The 19,682-nt window shown below is 36.4% G+C and overlaps 2 protein-coding genes and 1 long non-coding RNA gene across 3 annotated transcripts in view; 1 reads left to right on the top strand and 2 right to left on the bottom strand.

Annotated features, from left to right (window-relative positions):
• Nucleotides 1–11,614, top strand: part of nek7 (NIMA-related kinase 7) — a 78,150-nt gene extending 66,536 nt beyond the window's left edge. Inside the window, exons 9-10 of the mRNA XM_032572255.1 lie at nucleotides 5,188–5,301; nucleotides 7,671–11,614. Coding sequence (XP_032428146.1) covers nucleotides 5,188–5,301; nucleotides 7,671–7,781 — 225 coding nt within the window. The 3' untranslated portion in view covers nucleotides 7,782–11,614. The remainder of the gene's footprint in view (nucleotides 1–5,187; nucleotides 5,302–7,670) is intronic.
• Nucleotides 11,615–13,514: 1,900 nt separating this feature from the next.
• Nucleotides 13,515–14,995, bottom strand: LOC116725138 (uncharacterized). The gene is made up of 5 exons (XR_004340331.1): nucleotides 14,782–14,995; nucleotides 14,636–14,696; nucleotides 14,422–14,533; nucleotides 14,284–14,321; nucleotides 13,515–13,970 (listed from the first exon to the last, which is right to left on the bottom strand). It is a non-coding gene; the product is annotated as an uncharacterized LOC116725138 (long non-coding RNA).
• Nucleotides 14,996–16,136: 1,141 nt separating this feature from the next.
• Nucleotides 16,137–18,692, bottom strand: LOC116725865 (uncharacterized). Its single transcript, XM_032572263.1, has 6 exons — nucleotides 18,254–18,692; nucleotides 17,832–18,101; nucleotides 17,518–17,745; nucleotides 16,731–16,844; nucleotides 16,422–16,559; nucleotides 16,137–16,288 (listed from the first exon to the last, which is right to left on the bottom strand). Exons 1-6 carry the CDS (start codon nucleotides 18,369–18,371, stop codon nucleotides 16,137–16,139), a joined length of 1,020 nt encoding a protein of 339 aa, XP_032428154.1. The 5' UTR covers nucleotides 18,372–18,692.
• Nucleotides 18,693–19,682: the final 990 nt, after the last annotated feature.

Below are 19,682 nucleotides of genomic sequence, written 5' to 3'. Positions count from 1 at the left end.
TGACAGCTGAGGGAAACTAGTAATGTGCTACATCAGGGGGAGTTCTCTGAAATACAGCTGTGTGTGTGTGGTTTTTGAGATGCGTGTCTGTGTGTGTGTTCTGCCACCAGCAGCTCACTCCCCTTAGACAGACAGCAGGCATGCGTGTGCAGTGTGTCTTTCCCGAATATCAATGAACCGTGTACACACACACGCACACCGCGAGGTGCGCACACACAGGCTCACGCACACACACCAGGGCCTCAGAGGTCAGGGAGTAAGTCAATCATCTAAACCGTTGCGACGACACAGTCTGAAAAAGGAGCAAGTGTGTATTTTCCTGTTTTTGTGTGGGTATGTATCTTTATGCACGTGCGGGTGTGCGTGTGTGTACTCACTCCTAGAGCAGGGGGCCGGCAGCTGTCAGGGGCTAGGAGCAGCAGGCACTAATGAAGCAGATGAATAGTGCAAAAACTCGCAAATACAAACAGGACAGTTGACATTTTTCATCTGTCAAAAGCAGAAGATGCATGAAAATACGAGGGGGTCTTGTTTAACCCTTTGCCTCCTGGTGTCTGCAGTTGCCTGCTTCTCCCCCCTCTCCTTTCCCCTGTGTTTCTGTCTCAGTCTTTTTTCTCCACGCTTTCCGAGAAATTTGGGCATAAAGGCACTTGGTTAATTTAAAAAATACACACACGGTTTATTTCTTACAAAGCAATTAGGAGTGTTTTCCACATGGACCGCTCTAAAACAACTGAAATTGACTTTTATAACAAAATGTCTTTTGGTGAAGGAAGCCAACTCAGTGAGGGATCATTTAGATCTCTTCTTTGATCTTAGACATTTTAAAGCTTCAACTTTAGTTGTTGGAAAGAGATGCAGTAGTAAATTGGTCATGAAAAATACCTTAGCTTTCTATTCCTGCATCACATGTGACATATTTATATCCTGCTGCAGCTGGAAGTTCTTATTAATGAGATCATATGTTCATTTAAATAAGACATATCCACGACACTCAGGATGTAACCTTTCACCCACATTTCACTCCTCCCACCTAAGACTATTACAAACTCTGTTCACTTTGACTAGACTGACATAAATTTAACTTACATCCTACAGACAATGTTGGTCTCCAACAGTATGACTAGAGAACAAGGCTATATGGTATATCGTGAAAGTATCGTCATCAGAACATCAATGACCACAACATTCATATCGCAAAGAACTGTTTGGTGTCCAATAATTGTTTACTAATATATTTCAGCCATTCTAAACTGAAATTTTTCATGCTAATTTAATATTTGGACAGTTGGACAAAATCTCATGGCAGCAGATGCTCACACTAGACACCAATGACGACATTGTCCAAAACACCAAAGATCACAGAGTGTAGGAGGTACAGATGAGAGAGCTTAGAGGCCACAACTGCCCATAAAACGATTATTGCATTCTAAAATAGTTATCTACTTTGCAGAGAATAAATCTGGCATACATTTTGAAGGGTTGCCTCAATGCAATTGACCATTTTAGCATGCAAAAAATTATTTTCATTTAGTTTTTTTAAGGATGCACCGATTGCAGTTTTCTGGCCGATTGCCGATTACCTATCTTGACCAGCTTTACCTGCCGATTCTAATTTTGGTCGATACCTATTTTTTTTGTCTGAAATGTCGCTAAATATAGCAAGAACGTTGCTAAATTGGCAACAGTGGTGTAACTATTGTTAATTATACATGCAGACATGACCTGATGGGCCAGGTCAACTTTCCATAAAAAATAAAACTAATGACACAGCTAATGGCAGCAATGTCTCTGCCAAAGAGCTTGGTCAAGGAAACCGACAGCTAACCACAGGAGTACTTTTGTATAAAAGAAAAACTAGAATGTACTTGGTTGTGGTGGGATTTGTTAATGGATGTGTCCATGACAGACTCATAACTAAACCCCAGAAGAACTGAGTTATGAGTACTTTATATGAGAAAAACGGAAGAAAACTTAAACAAATGGTGCATTAATAAAATAATATATGTATTAAAGTACCTGTAATATTTTGGATTGCTATATCATGTAAAAAGTATATAATTATGTTGTGTGTCAAAAGAAAAACACAGTCAGTGGTAAAAGAACATAGCTAAACAAAGAGACATTGGGACGGGGGTAGTTTCTATTAAAATGAAAAGAAAGAGCAGAAAGAACACATCATATCTCCAGTTTAAATGCAGGTTTCATTTATCATTGACAGACGTGTCAAAAACTGTACTGTACAAGGAGTACTTTCTATGGGAACAACAGTTTTTGTCATTATACTAATGACCCGTTGCACCGATTTGCATTAGCACTCCTTCAATAGTTAAGGTTGTTGTTTGGAAAGAAAAGAAATACTGAAATAAAAACACTTTTTTATTCCCTTAAAGTAATTTATTGCCACTGCTCAAACAGTCCTCTGTCTCCAACTTGAATGGAGCTTTGGTACTTCTGTTTTCAGTGGCTGACATGTCAACACTGATGCCACAGAGACCAAAAACAACATGGGTTCTACTGAGCAGATTGACAGATTTTTGACTTGAAGCTGCCAGCAGGAAGTGAAGAAGACAGCCATAGAATCTCAGTGGGCCTCTCTCGTCTGGACACAATTACTCAAACACACATATCTGAACTACAACCTTAGAAAAATATACAACAGGATGAGGAAAATGATGTAAAGCCTACTGAGGCAGGCACAGCAGGAAGCAGAAAGTTAGGTGAGGATAAAGTCAATGCTTTAAAGTTTCAAAACTGATTTTATGGTTTCAGTTTATGGTAGCTGCAAGACAATCTGCTGGGTTTCCTTAGACAGAAACTTTTTAATCTACTCTGGTTAATTAATTGAGCACAATGTACTGTTTGATAACTAGAATCAATTGGAATGCATGTGTGACTGAATTGAAATGATTTCTGTGAAGTGATTTGAGATGGACCAATTTATTGCCCAGCCAATATATCGGTGCTGATTTCCTTAATTTTGGGAGATCAGCGATCGGCCAATTTTTACAAGTGAAGCCGATCTTATCCAAAAGTCTAAAAATCAAGACTTTTGCCGAGGTCTTTTGTATAAACTTCCGCAGGTTTAACTGACCTGCAGAAGAGGTCGGTTAAACCGACCACAGTCCTTCTGTGGTTGTTCTTGGACTCTTCCTGTCATTTCAGCTCTCTGGTCTCATCAAATGTCCAGGTTTCTTCCTGATGGAGGTTTCTTCCTATTAAAAATGGAAAGTTTCCTCTGCAAAATATGCATTGCATCAGACTGACAGAAATGTTAACCTGATTATAGAAATTGATTTAGTTTGAATAGAGTTAATTGATTTTAGACTTTGGACTGAATACTATTTAACTCTTTTATTATGTATACTTGCATTTAAAGTACGTTTTTTGTGATCTTGCGCTACAAAAGTAAACTGAATTGAAAAGTTACAGATCTATGTTATGATTGTGGTTGGAAATCTTTACATTTATTACCCAGAATCTCATTTTTTTTATTTTGTCATCTATCCTGCAGCCACTTTTCTTCATTGGTCCAACTCACACAAATATTTTCTCTCCGTGGTGCCAAGCATTTTATAATATAGCACCTTCACCGAGCTAATGTATTCTGTATGGAAGTACTCCTTTTTGATTCACATGTGAAAATTTCCTCTTTGTCAGCTTTCACACTCCAAATTAGCAACCTGTCAAACACATACTTTTGTCTCCAAAACAATACACGGACAGCTGAAAAATAGTTGAGAAAATATTGTGTTAAAACTCCCTCTGCCCGCCGATGAACCTGTGAAGTTTCTTCTGAATTTTTTTTCCTTTTTATAGCTCCTCTTTGCAGGTTTGGCTTTTCACAATGAGCTCATCCCAAGGTCAGAAGCAACCATCAAGATTGCTTTCAGAGTGGAATTTTAAACTAAATTTGGATCTTGAAAATTGGCAAAGCAGTAAGGCTTTAGATAGAAGCAGAAACAAAAGACAATCAGAAAACCAGATAGAATAACCCAATGCTGATCAAAAAGGAACTGTGTAATACACACAATATTGGTATGGAGCAGGGCGGTATAACCAAATTTTTATATTACTGTATTTTCAAAAATGATCATGCATACCTGTGTGTAGTAACCATATTTTCCACTGACTGAGAGGAAAATTACTGCAGTACAGCAGGTGGTACACTGTCACATCCATACAAAAATTATTACAGGCTTCATAGAAGTAACATCATCACTATTTCCCAATACTGTCGCAGCGTACTCTGCGGTCTGCACTAAAGATTTGCTCACCTCAGCATGCTGGACGCTTAAAACCGAAAGTGAAACTGACAGTCATCCTCTTTGAAAGTCTCACTTTTGAAAATCTGTATATTTGGACCAGTAAACTGTTATAAAGTCAGCACAGTGGAAATAATCAGAACATGAATTTCACAGTAATGCTGTACATACATCATTAGAACATGAATATATCAGATTACCTGATAAAATAAATTTAAGCAATGTCACATTCCTGGTTGGAAAAGCTTCTAAGAATCTACTTTAAACATAAGAATTTAATTTTAATTGGAGTGCCTTTAAATAGTGAGTCAATTGTAAGAGAAAATATCATGTTGGGAGAGTATTCTTAGAGGCGGAAAGGATTTTTGACCTGTTCCCATGTATTTCTGTTTTGCAGTCCATCTTAGTTTTGTCTGCTCTGAATATTGACATTCACTTGTCTAGAAGTTGCACATTTCTTGCTGCTCCTGAAAAATGAAATAATCTTTGGTCTTGTGTCCATTCACCTCTACATTTAAAGCTGCATCTCACATGTTCATTCACAGCCTTGTGATGTAGTGCCAAGGAAAAGACCAGCAAGCGGGAAGAAAAAACATCTGCTGGGAACAATTTTTAAGAGATTTTTCTGTTTTGATTCACATAAACATTGATGGTACACTGATCTGCCATGCACAAAAAAACTTTAGACTGATCAACTTGTTGTCTTTCACACTCCCACGGTCCTTTAAACCTCATGCTTTGAGAGCAGTTAACTGTGCAGAGACTGATTCCAACACCCGGTGCAGCCTGTACCACCTGTTGAGAGTTTGATTGAGTGTTTTACTTCCTTTTTGTCTTTGTAGTCTCACCAGCTCTCCTCTTGTTTCTATCCCCTTTCTCTCTATACGTCTCCTCTCTATTTCTTTACATCTCTATGCTTTAGATGGCAGCCTTACAGAGTCCTTTCTATGGGGATAAGATGAACCTCTACTCGCTTTGCAAGAAGATAGAACAGTGTGACTACCCCCCTCTTCCCGCAGATCACTACTCAGAAGAGGTAAGTACTTCTACTGTTATCTGTTGCCTTTTTCTGCTTTTTCATGAAATATATGTGGACTTGTGCATTTTTACAAGAGGACGCAACAATATTGGTTTCTTAGTACTTGAAACAAGCATAACAAACACTTTACTGCCCTGTTTTTCATTTCTTTTTGTAACTTTTCTTTTCTGAAAATCCACCCATCTGTCTGACCCAGTGAATGGTGTATAATTGATCAAAAGGCTGGCAGTGATTTTATCCATTTGGGAATTAAATTCACATATAAAAAACATATGGACATGCTTTCGAGGAGAGTCAGACTAAGTGGGCTAGAGTTTCCCAAAAATCATCGTTTAATCATCTACTTTACTTCTGTGAAGACTTCCTCGTGCATAAAAATGTAACATAGTCAGACTTCTGGTTGCATTTTGCCCTTTTGCTGATTACCGATGACAAGCATGAGAATCTGCGTGGCTTTTTGTTTGCGTGTCGTCTTCATGTGGGTGGAGGTTCTTTTTCTTCTAAATGTATTCAGACAAATGCTTCAGAACACTGATGAGACATATCCACAGATGTATGGTAGGTGTTTACCATACATCCATTACAGATTTTTGTTATCAAATTTGCTTGATTGCTGAAATTTTAGTACAAAAGACTTTTTTGTTCCCAATTATAATCCATGTTTCTGTTGTACTGTATTAAGGATGGTGTTTTATGTCCAGTTTTTGATCTGAGCAGTAATTATTTTCTTCAATTATTTGCAAATTACATGGATGTAAACATAGTACTTTCACATTTTGAAGTGTTAAGAGTAAAAACACTTAAAGTGAACATTTGGTGAACTATTAATAGTTCAGCAAATCAAATCAGCAAATGGAAATTTTATATTCTTTTTCATAATTAGCTGGGACTCTTTCTGAGCTTCTCCAAAACATTAATCTCACTTCCAGTCAGAAGAAACCTGCAGAATCAGTATGAATTATTTTGGGCTAAATCTGATGGTGGTAAAGAGAAGGATGTACTGGGACTGACTGGGCTGTTTTAGCCTCTGACTGTTAATGTCCTGCAGGTTGGGCAAAGCAGTTCTTTATGTCCCTTTTGAGGACCAGTAGCTCCTGCCTTATGCAGTTTTCCATTTAGATGTTGATGCCCAAAAACAAGATGCTCTGAATGGTTCTTGATTATTATTTTAACCTCATGGATTCACTAAAGTTTACTGTCAGACTTAAGTATTTAATATTGTTAGTCACGTTTCTGTAGTCTAATAATAAATCCTGAAGAGAATAAGCTTCTATTATGCCTCAGTAATTACTTCATTAGGGGAATAAGAGCTATTACTGAGGTATTTTGAGCCTTTGTGGCATCTTCATGTGTGTTTTTGAACTTGCCAAAAAATGTGCAAGTGTATATTTGTAACAGCAACTCTCTCTGCGCACACACACACACACACACACACACACACCACGCTGAGCTTAAGCGTTACCCCACATGTCACCCCCATCCTGGAGAAAGGAAGACAAAGCGAAAGAGAGCGGGAATGATAGAGCGGGAGACAGGGCGATGGAGAGATGGAGATGAGGGGGGTGCCTGCAGCGCCTGTCTGGATGTAAACAATGCTCCTGAAGGATCGGCAGCAAACTGTCAGCTGCTCATCTTTGTTGTGTCATTTAACCATCTCCGCTCCCCGCTCCTTCACCACCACCACCTTCCTTCGCTTTCCCACCCCTCCACTCTCCACCTGACACTCCTCCCACCCCCCACCCCACTCGCCATGCAAAGAAGCGCATGAATATTTTACATATCTGCCTCTCTGCACGCCCTCCGTCTCCTCTCCATGCGACTAATTCTCAGACCGTCTGAATTTGCATCTTCCTCTCACTTTTTTTTTAACCATCCTTTTCACGCACACACACACATGCACCCCTACACGCAACGGTTGATGAAAAGCCGGTGCCACGCAACAGCAGCCAGGAAGTCGACAGACGGTTACCATAGCGACCTTGTATAGATGTGTTTTTTGTTGTTTTTTTCCCCCATTGCATCTTTTATTACCTTTTTTTTGTCTTTTTTTAATGATGGCATTGACTGTCCCAGCTGCAATAGTCCTGTCTCTCTGCTCCAATCAGCTGCGGCGTTTTGCTTCGGGTGTAACCGATGTCCCTGGGTGTCGGTGGAGTGGCACCGGGTGGTGTGCATGTGTGAGCTCGGGTTAAAGTGGATTCATCTGACCAAAACCCGATTAGATCACCATTGCCTCCTGGTTTTGCTGCTGTGTTGGAACAACCTGCATGATGTTTCTTCCTTTTAAAATTGACATGTTGGTAGTAAAGCATCATTAACTGTTTCATCATTTCTCTCTTTACCTTCCCACCCTGCCCTTTCACCAGCTGAGGAACCTGGTAGATATGTGCATCAACCCCGACCCAGAGAAGAGACCGGACATCGCTTACGTGTACGGCATCGCCAAACACATGCAGGGCGTCACACAGGGCTGCTAAGCCTGGAGTCGCACACTACACCCTGCAGAACTCCTCCACTCATCCACTCCTGCCTTTTATGTTGGACTCCAAACACAACTTTTGCCCTTTACAAAAAAAAAAAAAACCTTTCCTCCAGAGCTTAGCTCCTGGTGATACCTGGTACATGAAGCAGATTTTTTACTGCCAGGGTAAAGTTTATGAAACAGACCAGAGTCAGTGATCTAGATGTTCTTCTCTCAGTAGGTAGATTTTCAATTTTAGGATTTGAATTTCAACTTTTCTTTTGTTGAGGTTGAAAAATTGTCTCAGCTTGTGTTTGCTGGCATCCATCCTGCAGCTGTGACTATCATTTACCTCAGTCAGTGACATTAGTTGGTAGAAATAGTGACTTTTCAGACCCTTTCAACAACTTCTCATGTGTTTTCAGTGGTTTGCAAGGTTTTGAACAGTATTGCATTGTGAAACAAAAATAATATTCTCCTATGCAGGCTGTACATATCAGTGCTCCCAGATTATAATTTGTGCCATGCACACGTTCCCATACTCCTTTCCACTTGTCATATTACAACCACAAACTTTAGAGTATTTCACTGTAACTTTATATGACAAAGAAACACAACTAGTGTATAATAAAAAGTGGAAGGAAACTGATGCACGGTTAATTTAACAATTATGCCTTACTTAAGGCATAAGGTATGCGTAGTGCATCCCAAAGAGATGCACTAAAGCAGGGGTGTCCAAAGTGTGGCACAAAGTGATTTTGTGCGGCCCTCAATCGTAAAGCAAAAATGGCACAAATTTGATTTTGGTGCAGACAAAATAGTAAAGTTTGCAATTATGTGATTTTGTTAAAAAACATACAGATGAATTTGATTGTTTTTCTTTGAATGGAAAGTATAACAAAATTTTGTCAACCATGTCTTTCTCTTTTATTTCAATTTTATAGTAAACAGGACAGCAAACATCCAGTGACTTTTACTTGAGGTACTAAACTCAGCTAAATAAAATAATTCTTTCTGAATTAAAGAACCCATATGATGTTGTTGTTGGTGGTGGTGCTCAACATAAATCTAAAAATAGTAGAAATTATCATTAGTTTTATTAGTACAGGTAATAAGGACACATTTTGCAAAACAAGACCCTGAACTAAAACAACAAACAAATTTTGTGGCCTTCAATTACGGTTAAACTGACCTTTTTGACCCACGTAGTGAAAAGTTTGGACACCTCTGCACTAAAGTTTGTGTCTATAATACGCTAGAATGTACAAAGTTCAAAGCTTATGAATACTTTTGCAAGACCCAATAAATATTACAATAAGCCCAGAAAGATGAGAGTTAGGACAAGCCCAACTAAAAGTCATTATGTTCTCTGCAAAAACAAGTAACATGTAAAAGGTTCTGCCCAGCTGATGTCAAAAACATCCATCTGTTGTCTGTACACACCTTTCCTTGCAAAATGGTGGGAGTCCGCTGCCTATCTCCAGAGGTTACATCCTGGAAAGGTCGCCAGTCCATCGCAGGGCAACACAGACAAACAACCATGGACACACTCTCATCCTTAGGGACACTTTACAGAGACCGATTAGCCTAACAGTGATGTTTTTGGACTGTGAGAGGATCCCAGAAAACCCTGAGAGAAGCCAGACATTCCTGGGGAGAACATACAAATTGATGCATAAAGACCGCAGACGGGGATTCAAACCCAGAACCTTCTTTCTTTCTGCACGGTAGTTGCGTCACTGCGGAGCCACATGTCCAAAAAAAAAAGCTGCAAGAACTCCCAAACCATGTCTCTGTTCTTGCAGAGTATGAGGCCTTAGCACCGAACCCTTTCTGCTCACAAAAACAATTATGGAAAATATATTTATCTTTTTTTTTTGTTTTGAAAATTTGCTAAGTGGAGAAGGTCAACACTTAGTTAGAAAATAGATACTTGGCAAAAAAAAATGCCGTATTAGCTTTAAATGTGTAAAGAAATTCAGACAACGCTTTACTGCACGGTGGAAAAAACTGAGAAACTTAAAATTCTGGTGGAGATTTGTTTTCACTGAGTGACAGCAGCAAATCTGAAACAAAGCAGAGCAATTGATGGTTGATATGTTGTTGTGTTGCACTTTTTTACCCTGGCAAAGCAAGGCTGGCAGGGTTATGTCAAATGAATGTATTAGAAAAGGAAGAATCATTTACAGGATAGACTAGAGACGTGCTTGGGGGAGAACACGGGCAAATGTCTCCACAACACTTTGAATGTTAGTCATTTTGACACCTTTGTGTTGTCTGAAAACTTCACAATGTCTCTTTTGACAGCCCCCATAGTCGCTGAAGCTGTAACAAAAGCAGTTTTATATCTGCTGTTTACCCTTCCCGTGACACCATGTTTTCTTCTTAGCTCAGCTCCAGCGAGGTACAAAGTGTCACGTTGTTCTGGGTCTGTAAAAGTCACAAAGAAAACATTAAGAACATGAAATAAAGCTTCCTTTATTTCAGTGTCCAGCAGACACATCTGACCCTCCATGCAGGTGGTCAAGTTCAAGGCAGCCTCGTTAGTATTGCAGCGTTTTTCTCTCTTATGCTATAAATATAGCATGTCAAGCCGTCCGTGTTAAGAAGACACCACAGTGTGCCTAAATTGTGTTCTCAGTCAAAGAATCAGACAAATCTCAAACATTATCATCAATCTATGTGAAAGTAGATTTTATTGACCATATATACGGCCCTGTTTAAAGGAAAAAGCCATGATGGGATGTTTACTCTTCATACCAAAGACGAACTGGGTTCTTGGGATGGATTACTGGTTAGTATGTGTTTTTTTTCCAGTTTCATGGTTTACACCAGTGTTTCATAAAAAGCTAGCACTGACTGTAACTGGTTTACATTTCAATAATGAAACCGTTCTGAAGGTAAATGTATAGTGATTAATAACACTATTTTAGTGTGTAATAAACCCCCTAGTAACACTGTTAAACCCCTGTTTCCTTAACATCCAATGCATCATATGTGTGTTATATACAGAATCAAAACTTATATGTGCAAGAAAAGAAAGGTTGGTTAACAAATATGTTAATGATATGTTTATAGTTACAGAAATACAGAGATTTACAGCAAATACAGTGTTTGCTAGTTGTGTTTTGCAAGTATATATATTCCTTTGGATTTAGGCTTTTTTCTATGACTTTTTTATTATAAAACCGTTTCTTCCCCTCAGCTACAGTCCTGATAATGCTCTAAAAATGAGTATCCAGATAGCACCAAAATATTTCAGTATTCTTTAGTATTTGTCTGGGACTTGTTGCTTTAATGTTTGAAATTTTGGTTTTGGTGGGTTTTTTGTTTTAATTTGGCAAATCGACATTGAAAGTAAAGTACTAAAGCTGACTCTGCAGCGCCTTCAGGAGGCAGGCCTTGATATTTCCTGGATACATAATTAATTAAAGCATTTTACTGTATGTAAATTCACATAAAGTGCATTTACTTTGAAATATGAAGCATATTATATATAGAAAATTGAGCTCGATCTGTGCAGACATTACCTACAAAGGTGGAGTTTTCTTTTATCTTTCCAAAGAAGATGAAATTCTGAGTTGCTTTAAGGATTTTGGTATTCTTGGTATTTTTATTTGTAACTTGCCTGACTGTGCCTTTTTAGCTTTCGTCCATTTTTTCCTGCATGCCCACTGAAGTTTTTTTTGAAGAGTCCAGAAAGTAAAAATGAAAACATTGGCGATATTTATTGTCTTGGTAGCTTTAGTTGCTTTGTCAGCATTTTATGACAAATGAACTTCACATATCACAAATGCAATGTATGCAAATTAAAAATGAATAAAGCTTTAACATTTTTGTGGACATTGAGCTGACTGAGACTTGTTTTCTTTGTTGTTGTGATGCTATATTATCAGTAATGTGGCCGAATAAAGCAATAAAACAATGTTAAAAGACAGAAAATTTAATATTTTCTAAGAAACAGTTCATGGGTATTCAGGGTTACTGTCAGGTTCTTTTCGTGATTCTACAAATCCAACTTTTCATTTGTTCTGTGGGGATAGTTATGTTACTTTATTAAAGTTCATCATATTGTTTAGAAACATTTAAATATATCAGCACTACTTCCTGTTTCCCTTCGGTGTAGATATGTCAGACTCTCATTTCAAAAGGCGATAAAATAGGTGAGTAACTCCAGTCTTTTGAATGCCACATTGCTGCAACATTTGAATAAATAAATAACATTTGATTCAGTGTTAAAATGTGTTACTGTTATCAATGTTATACCTTTAGAGGTTTCCTAACTTTATAAGTAACTAAACCTATGAAATTTTCTTTATGTTTTGCCAATATTGAGCTTATACCTCAGCAGTTCAGATTATAAAGTCACATATTTGTAAATCACATCTAAAAGGTTATGTTAACAGTCTAGCTTTTGAATTTAGCATTTGTTTTGTTGTTAAAGGACTGAGATGAAGCCTTGTACACCTGCCTCTACTCTTCACTCACCGAATCAACAGGAAGCTGTATTTCTACTCTATTTGTTGAAGAAACCACAGGTAGTTTTAAATGTCTGTAGTTTTATATTCATTCCTTTATTGGTGTTTTGTGATTGTGCAGGTGCATAGCGTGCTCAAAGTGACATATATGAGTTAGACTGTCAGTGTATTTCAAAAAGGTGGGTGTATTGTTAAAGTATTCTCTCTGATCATGTTTTCATTTAAACAAGTTTCTGCACCATTTGTCATTTACCAAATGGTTTTAAACAACTGTTGTACATCAATTCTAGTAGAGCTGCTGTTAAGGCATCTTTGAATCAGCATACAGTCTTCTTGAGTTCATTCCTGCCATCAAATATAGTGAATCTGATGAACCAGAAATCAAATTGAGCCTTCTTGGTAGAGCTTTCCTCATTTACATCCTTTAGACATAACCAGCACTGGCAGTAAAGTTTAAAAAGTACTACAAAGATCTAACTGTAGAAAGGTATCAGTCAGAAGAAGGGAACAAAACAATTATTCTGGAGCATTTGATACAAAAACTGATTAGATATAAACTGTTCAGTGATGTTGCCATGAGACTGACGGCAACACTGAGGGACGGGCAAAAATTTCAGGCTGTTTATGTCCAACATGAAATCTTGTTTTCTCCAAGTATCTGCACAAAGGCCAAGTACAGCAACTCCTCATTGAATGCTGAATTTAAATAACTCCTCATTGTAAAGTTTATTTGTCTAAAGATATGTAGGTTGCATGCAAAATGCAACCACTTAACAACAGGAAGCAGACTTTTTTTTTTCTTGCTGTTCTGTTTCATACAGGAAATATTTTCGTAACACCGTCTTCTGAAGTTTCTGATGAGGAGCCTGCTGGCATGATCTGTGGGTATCATGATCAGTTAGTGAAATTTACTGGTAAGCAGGTGTTGCTGAGTTAAACATTTAATTAAAGCCAAATAAAGTTGTGTATAAAGAAAAACATTTACAAGGCCAGATGTCAAGCATGGTGGTGGAATAATAATGATCGGGGAGCTTCTACACCACAGAGCCGCTACCGTCCATCCTTTAAATTTCTTTAGAATATTTTAAATGCGCCCTAAAAAAATCACAAATAGGTCAATTTTATGGAAAATATTAGTAGATATGATCCACCAAAAAAATTTACTTTAGTGCCAAAGTGGGGTTTTTTTGTTTTGCTTTTTATTTCCTCATTATGATTGAAGTGGAATATCGTCAGGTTAAAACAGTGAAAGGAAATGATTCAAAGAAAATCAATGAAGAGCACATTGTTTTATTTGACATTTTTAAGAAGTAACAAAATTTGTACATATTCCAAAAGTCACACATATATTATAAATGTGAAAACAAACATCAAATGTATATACATACATTAGATAAGGAGAATATCTTTTATGCGTCTTTTATTTATTTGATTCTACACCTGCAGAAAAAGAGAAACAAATAAAACAGAGAAACCACAGCGATAAACAACATATGCATCTATAGCAGCAGATAGATGCATTTAGTAACAACCGCAGCTATAGACAGCTGTAAACATCTGAATCAAAAAATATATATATTACAAAACATTAAAATCAAAATCTGGGAAATTTTGGCGTGGATGTTTTGAATTTCTTCAAAATTGTCTCCAAACGAACTTGATATTCAAGCACAGACAGCAAATGATGAATCGGTCTTCAGCGCCACGGTGTCTTCATATGTAAGCCTCTAATAAATATTTAGAAAGATATTTATTAACACAGAGCACAACAAACAGGAAATCTGACACTCCAGTAAAAGAGGATTTTCACAATTAAATATCTGGTTAATTAGAAAGTACTGTATCTCCATCACAACAGAAAATTATTAAAATTTACAGAGCTATTTATTGAAATCAAAAGTCTCATTTTATTTTGTAATAAAAATAAAATATAAATGACATTGACCCAAGTCATAATAACTTGGGACAATGTTGTAACAACTTGAATCAACCACATTGTTCTAAAATAAAATCTTTATGAAATTTATTGAGAAAACTTACTCGCTGTTGATGTGAGCATAACTTCTTCTTTAGTAACACTGTTTAGAAAACCAATCAGTTTTGATTATTTTCTGATAAATGATTAATATATAAAAGTCTGTGTTATAATGTAAGATCAACCTAAGTAAATAGTCTTACTTTTTTGACTTCTTTCGCTTTTTGATGAAGACTGCCAGACGCAGCGCTACAAGTATGATGATGAGAATGATGAGGATGAAGATCAAAATGCCACTAAGAGCTTTGTCATTGTCTGCATGAAACAAACAAAACATGAGTTACAGTACGCAGTGTTTCGTTTTGATCGGTGTGTGAAGTTCTTCACACTTTGTTGTAGTTATTGAGCAACACGTACAGCGAGTGGAAACGTTTGCTGTTTCAGCTTCACTCTCAAACACCCCATTGAAGGCAACCACCTACGAAGAGGGAAATGCTCCTCATCAAGGGTTAAATAGAAAAAATTTGAATTATCCAGAGAATATAAAAAAGCTGAACACAAACCTGGACGGTGTAGGATGTGAAGTAGCTCAGATCTCCGATTTCAAAACGACACTCAGCAGTTTTCTTTACTTCTCTGTCACCAATGAGACGAATGATGTAAATTTCCGTTGGTCCTTTAAATCCACTGACTGGCGGGGAGCAAGTTACTCTGATCACATTACTCTTTATGAGGTGGACTTTCAGTTGTTGAACTTTATCTGGCACTGATACAAGAAAGAAAGCATAAACTTCTTTATAAAATCATGGATGCAGGGATAAATTCTGTCCATTAACATATAATTTGTTTTTAAATATGGAGGGGATTTCTATAGCTATTTTACATCCGTCTTCGTTAATGAAGATATTCTTCTTTTTTCCTTTTGTGATAAATGTATTCCTAAATAATTAACCTACAGCTGATGACACCATCAAGCAGAAAATATAGTAAGATAAATAGCTGGTTTAAAAAAGACTACATCTATTTTTAGAAAAATTATACACTGACAATGAAATAAAATAAAGAAGTGACATTAGAACTGAAAGTCTGTAAACAAAAAATCAAAAGTTTAGAGCTTTTAAATTTATTTATACTTGTAAATATGTCAGGGGGAAATTATATTTTAATCTATTACATATTATTTTTGTTTTATTAAACCAAATAAGATAAAATAAGAAAAATCAGCTGTGAAGTTTTAATTGATAAAAAATTACCACAATTACACAAGATGTTTTTGTTAAGGTAAGTTAAATAATTATAGAAAGTGCTATTTATTTTATGCTAAGCACTGAAGACGGTAAAAATCTTTTTTAAGCAATACATATTAAAAATACTTGCATACAAAAAGTAAATGTTCATGTAATGTCTTCAGTATAGCTGATATTTGTTTAATACAGAACTCTAAATGATGTTTCTCACTTACCTCCAGCTTTTGTTTGCCCCCCAACAGCTAGTCCTAGGGAAACCCTCCTGTTTCTGTAGATGGGATAGGCTACAAATGTATATTTGGTGTATATTTTAAGTGCATCAGTTTCACATTTTTCTCCACCAGATTCTCGGGTTCCCTTCACGTACAGCAATGCGCCTGTTTGAGTACAAGCAGGTAATTATAAAGAGACTTTCAATGACCTAATTAGAAGATACATTCATAAAAATATTTCTTCTGGGTGTAGTATTTTTCTGTTACATATGGCATTTTAATTTCAGTCTGTAATTTGTCCACAACTTAATGAAGAGTTTATATCTCAAAATTTGTGCCGAGGAGAATGGAAGATCTGGATGAACTAAATGATTTACAACATTTTTCTTTCTTGTTTCTTCAAAAGTCTTAACGTGCCTTGGCTATAACTATATTTGAGAAAAGTAAACGTAAACAGTTTTATTCACCTGTATCAATTTCCTGGCAGCTGCAGTTATAAGAAAGTTTTTCCAGATTTGGGAGAACGGCTCCACAGTTCTCACTGGTTGTTTTCCACCACAAACTGCCAAAAGTTTGGTTTAAAAAAGATTTTGTGGGGGTTATCATAAAATCTGTTGGAAAAAATCAAGCATTAGCAAAAAAGAAATAAATTAATTTAAAAAATCTCAGGCGCCTGTTATTGTTCTTCAACCCAAAACTATGTTTGGATAAAAGTTATTTTATGTCCAAGATAGATCAGCTCACCACAGGTAACGTTGAACTGGACAGCTGGAGTTATTTTGTTGATGGAAACATTGTTGTTCTTGATCAGACCAGTGCAGCTGTAATCTGTAAACGGCTCCAGATTAGAGAGCTGAATGGAGTCCCCGACTTTTCCACTTTCTGAGGAAACACAGAGAATTTATTTAATATCTGTTATTAGTATGTTTGCCTTTTGCTCCAAATTTAGAGACGTTCAGAAGAGCTACACAGAGAATACAAGTGCTATTATAATCATCTATATGCATATATTTCTATGTTTCTAAGCACATCTCTTCTAGTCGTTTCACTCACCTGAGCAGGTGTACTCAATGCTGAGATTCTTACAGTTTGGAGGCAGTTTTGTTTCTATCTCTGCAGGAAGGCGATTGTGTTTAGTCTGATTCATCTCATTTGGATTTATGTAATCTAGAAAAAGAAACAAATCTAATTTTAATCCGACCATTTTGGTTTTTAGAAAGGGTTTCCAAGCTGCAGTCCGGGGGCCATTTGTGGCCTCTGGATTGCTTGTGTGCGGCCCCAACTGCCTGATACAAATTTGGCCCGAAAGCAGAGGTGATTGGTGTAGATGGAGAATTCTGTTTTTTAATTAAATTAGAGCCTACTTATAAGTATTCATCTTTGAAATTAAGTGAAATGCTTTTTGCTTTTTATTTAATTTCAAAATAAATAAAACCACATCTTTCCACCGACCTTCACACACTGAAATCTGCTTTTTTATTTATTTGATTAAAATTATCAAAATGTAGCAAGATAACATTAGCCCAAATATTGTTTTTATTGCAGATAACAGGCTAAGTTTTAAATTTATTTTATCAGTTGATCGCAGAGTAATTTGCATGACCAAACACAGATCATGCAAAACAGTTTTTAAGTTTTGGATCTACAACAATTTATGCAAATATTTCCTAAAGAATATCTGTATATTTTCTGTGTTTTATTTTATTACAACTGCAGACTTTAAAAAAATACAACGTAACAATATAATTGTTACAAAATATTTTTTGATTTTTTTTCCTTCCTACAAAAATCACAATAAAGTTACTTAATTCTAAAGCTTGGTCTGGCCTTTCGTACATACCAGCAGGAATGTATCGGGTCAGGTCAAAGGAGGAGTTGCTGCAGTTATCTTGGTAAAAACTGACAGTAAAGTTTGAGCAGATGTTTTCTTCAGCCAGTTTAAAACCAAACGTCCCGTCTCTGAACTGTTCAGTTTGGTTTGGTGCAGAAACCGAGGAGCTGATGTTCCAGCCGCTTTGGTAGCAGACGTATCCCGGGATGCAGGGGCTGTTTGTGATGTCTTGTTCATCTGAAGCACGTCAGTAATGTTTCTCAGTGTTGCACGCCAAATAAGTAAAGTAATACTATAGGACCTGCGGAAGTTTTTGTACTTACTCATGCTGAGTGTTTTTGCTTTTCCTCCAGAGCCGCTGCAGAATATTTCTGTACCATTATTGTCAAGCAGCGCGACCTTATGCTCATATTCAGTGCAGGGCTTCAGACGTTGGATTTCATGCGTTGGGTTTTTATTAGAGGAAGGAATGTTGATGATCTTGTCAGTTGTTGGACTTCCTTCCTCACCAACGCTTATCGTGTAGCGACCAGTGGGGAAACTGGTCATCTTAAACTGGAATCCAAACCGGATCGCTCTAACACTGTAAGAACCTGCTCAGCAAATTAAAAATAAATCCATTTTAGCTTTAAGAGGAAGATACAAAAACGTCTCCTGCCTATAAGATGTATTTTCAAAATGAATATAAAAAATAAAGTGAAACAAAAACAAAAATTGGTTTAAAAGTTCAAAATGTTTTACTCACACTGTGGAGCCGCGGCGCTTGGCTCAGCTGTGAGAAGAGGAGAAAAAAATGTAACAGCATAAAATGTTTTAAAATAACCTTGCTTGTCAGATGTTCTCAGGTTATTTTTCTCTAACATTTATCATCTATACTCCACACTAAGTTAATTTTTATTTGCCTGAATCTGAATATGTTAATCCTTATTTAAAATTTAAAAAAAGTAGAATTTTATTTAATCTTTATTTTACCAGGACTATTCTTGAGATAAAATCTGTTTTTGAGGAGATCTGGTGTTCAATAAGTAGAACATTAACTAAACTAAAATGTACAGACAATTAAAACAATATAAAATTAACCTACAAGTTAAATAAAAACCTACTAGAATAGAGCGTAGGATTAAGATTTAAGAAAGTAATTTAAGAGGGATTTAAGAAAAGCGCTTACATTTCATTTTAAGTTTTAAAAAAAGCTAATTTGATTCAAAATGGACACCTTTTAATAAAAGAAGAAAATGAATTTTAGAAAATTTGATATACTATTTTTAAATCATATGCTACCTTAATTGATTATTTTGCTTATTTTGATATATTTATTTCTTATTTTACTGAGTTCAACAGAAATAAATAAATAAATAAATAATAATAACTTACTATTATTAGTAAAAGTGAAAACTTTTTACCAAAACCATACATTTTTGTTTGTTTTTACAATTTTGTATCTGTTCATTACAGGAAAACTAACCGGTGTTGTGCTAAGTAGGTGCGGTAATATGGGTGTATTTAGATTTAAAAAACGTTAGAAAAAAGAAAATTATTTCATATTCAAGTTATTTTTGCATGTATTCTAATAAGATGGGAGCCTTTGCAAAAATGAGTTGTTTTAAAATAAATTTCTTTAGATGGTCTGTAGCTTATCATTTTAATCATACAGCTACGCATCAGAGCTGAGTTATAGTTAACACTTTGCTTAAGTTGTTAACTGATATAAATAATTTTGAGTGACTTTGAGAAAAAGGATCATACTTGCATTTGGCTAAACAGACAATGATGGTGAAGAGCAGCAGGAGGCGGGGAGCACCGAGATCAGCCATGTCCAGAAACAGGCTGCATATGCAACAATAAGAGGAGCTGCAGATTCTTAATGCAGCAGAAGAGACCTCCACCCCCATTGACAGGAAGAGATTTCTTTTGTTCTTTTCTTTGCAAGAAACATCAAGTTGATGGAAACAAAAGCAGCTTTTAATCAGATCAGATAACGAATCAACAGATGAAGAAGGAAGATCTAATAGTTTCTCTGCTACGCTTGGTTTTATAAATCATTCTGTCTGTTCACCCTGCGAGGTTTACATCTGCAGACTCTGACAAGTCAAAGGTCAAAATGAGATGATTTTGAACTGGGATTATAATCTATAGATTATGATTTATAGTATTTACTTTCTGCTCTCAGACAC

Source organism: Xiphophorus hellerii, chromosome 9, assembly GCF_003331165.1.
Source record: "Xiphophorus hellerii strain 12219 chromosome 9, Xiphophorus_hellerii-4.1, whole genome shotgun sequence".
NCBI classification, from domain to species: domain Eukaryota; kingdom Metazoa; phylum Chordata; class Actinopteri; order Cyprinodontiformes; family Poeciliidae; genus Xiphophorus; species Xiphophorus hellerii.
This window is presented reverse-complemented; position numbering and strand designations above follow the sequence as displayed.

What these genes read in the sequence shown, in the direction of transcription:
- LOC116725865 (XM_032572263.1), bottom strand. Translation starts at nt 18,371, where the DNA reads ATGTTAGAGAAAAATAACCTGAGAACATCTGACAAGCAAGGTTATTTT. An exon ending in GACCCGATACATTCCTGCTG is followed by an intron (nt 16,845 to 17,517) that starts GTATGTACGAAA and finishes TTCTTTTTCTAG; the next exon opens with ATTACATAAATCCAAATGAG. An exon ending in CCAGTTCAACGTTACCTGTG is followed by an intron (nt 16,289 to 16,421) that starts GTGAGCTGATCT and finishes TTTTTCCAACAG; the next exon opens with ATTTTATGATAACCCCCACA.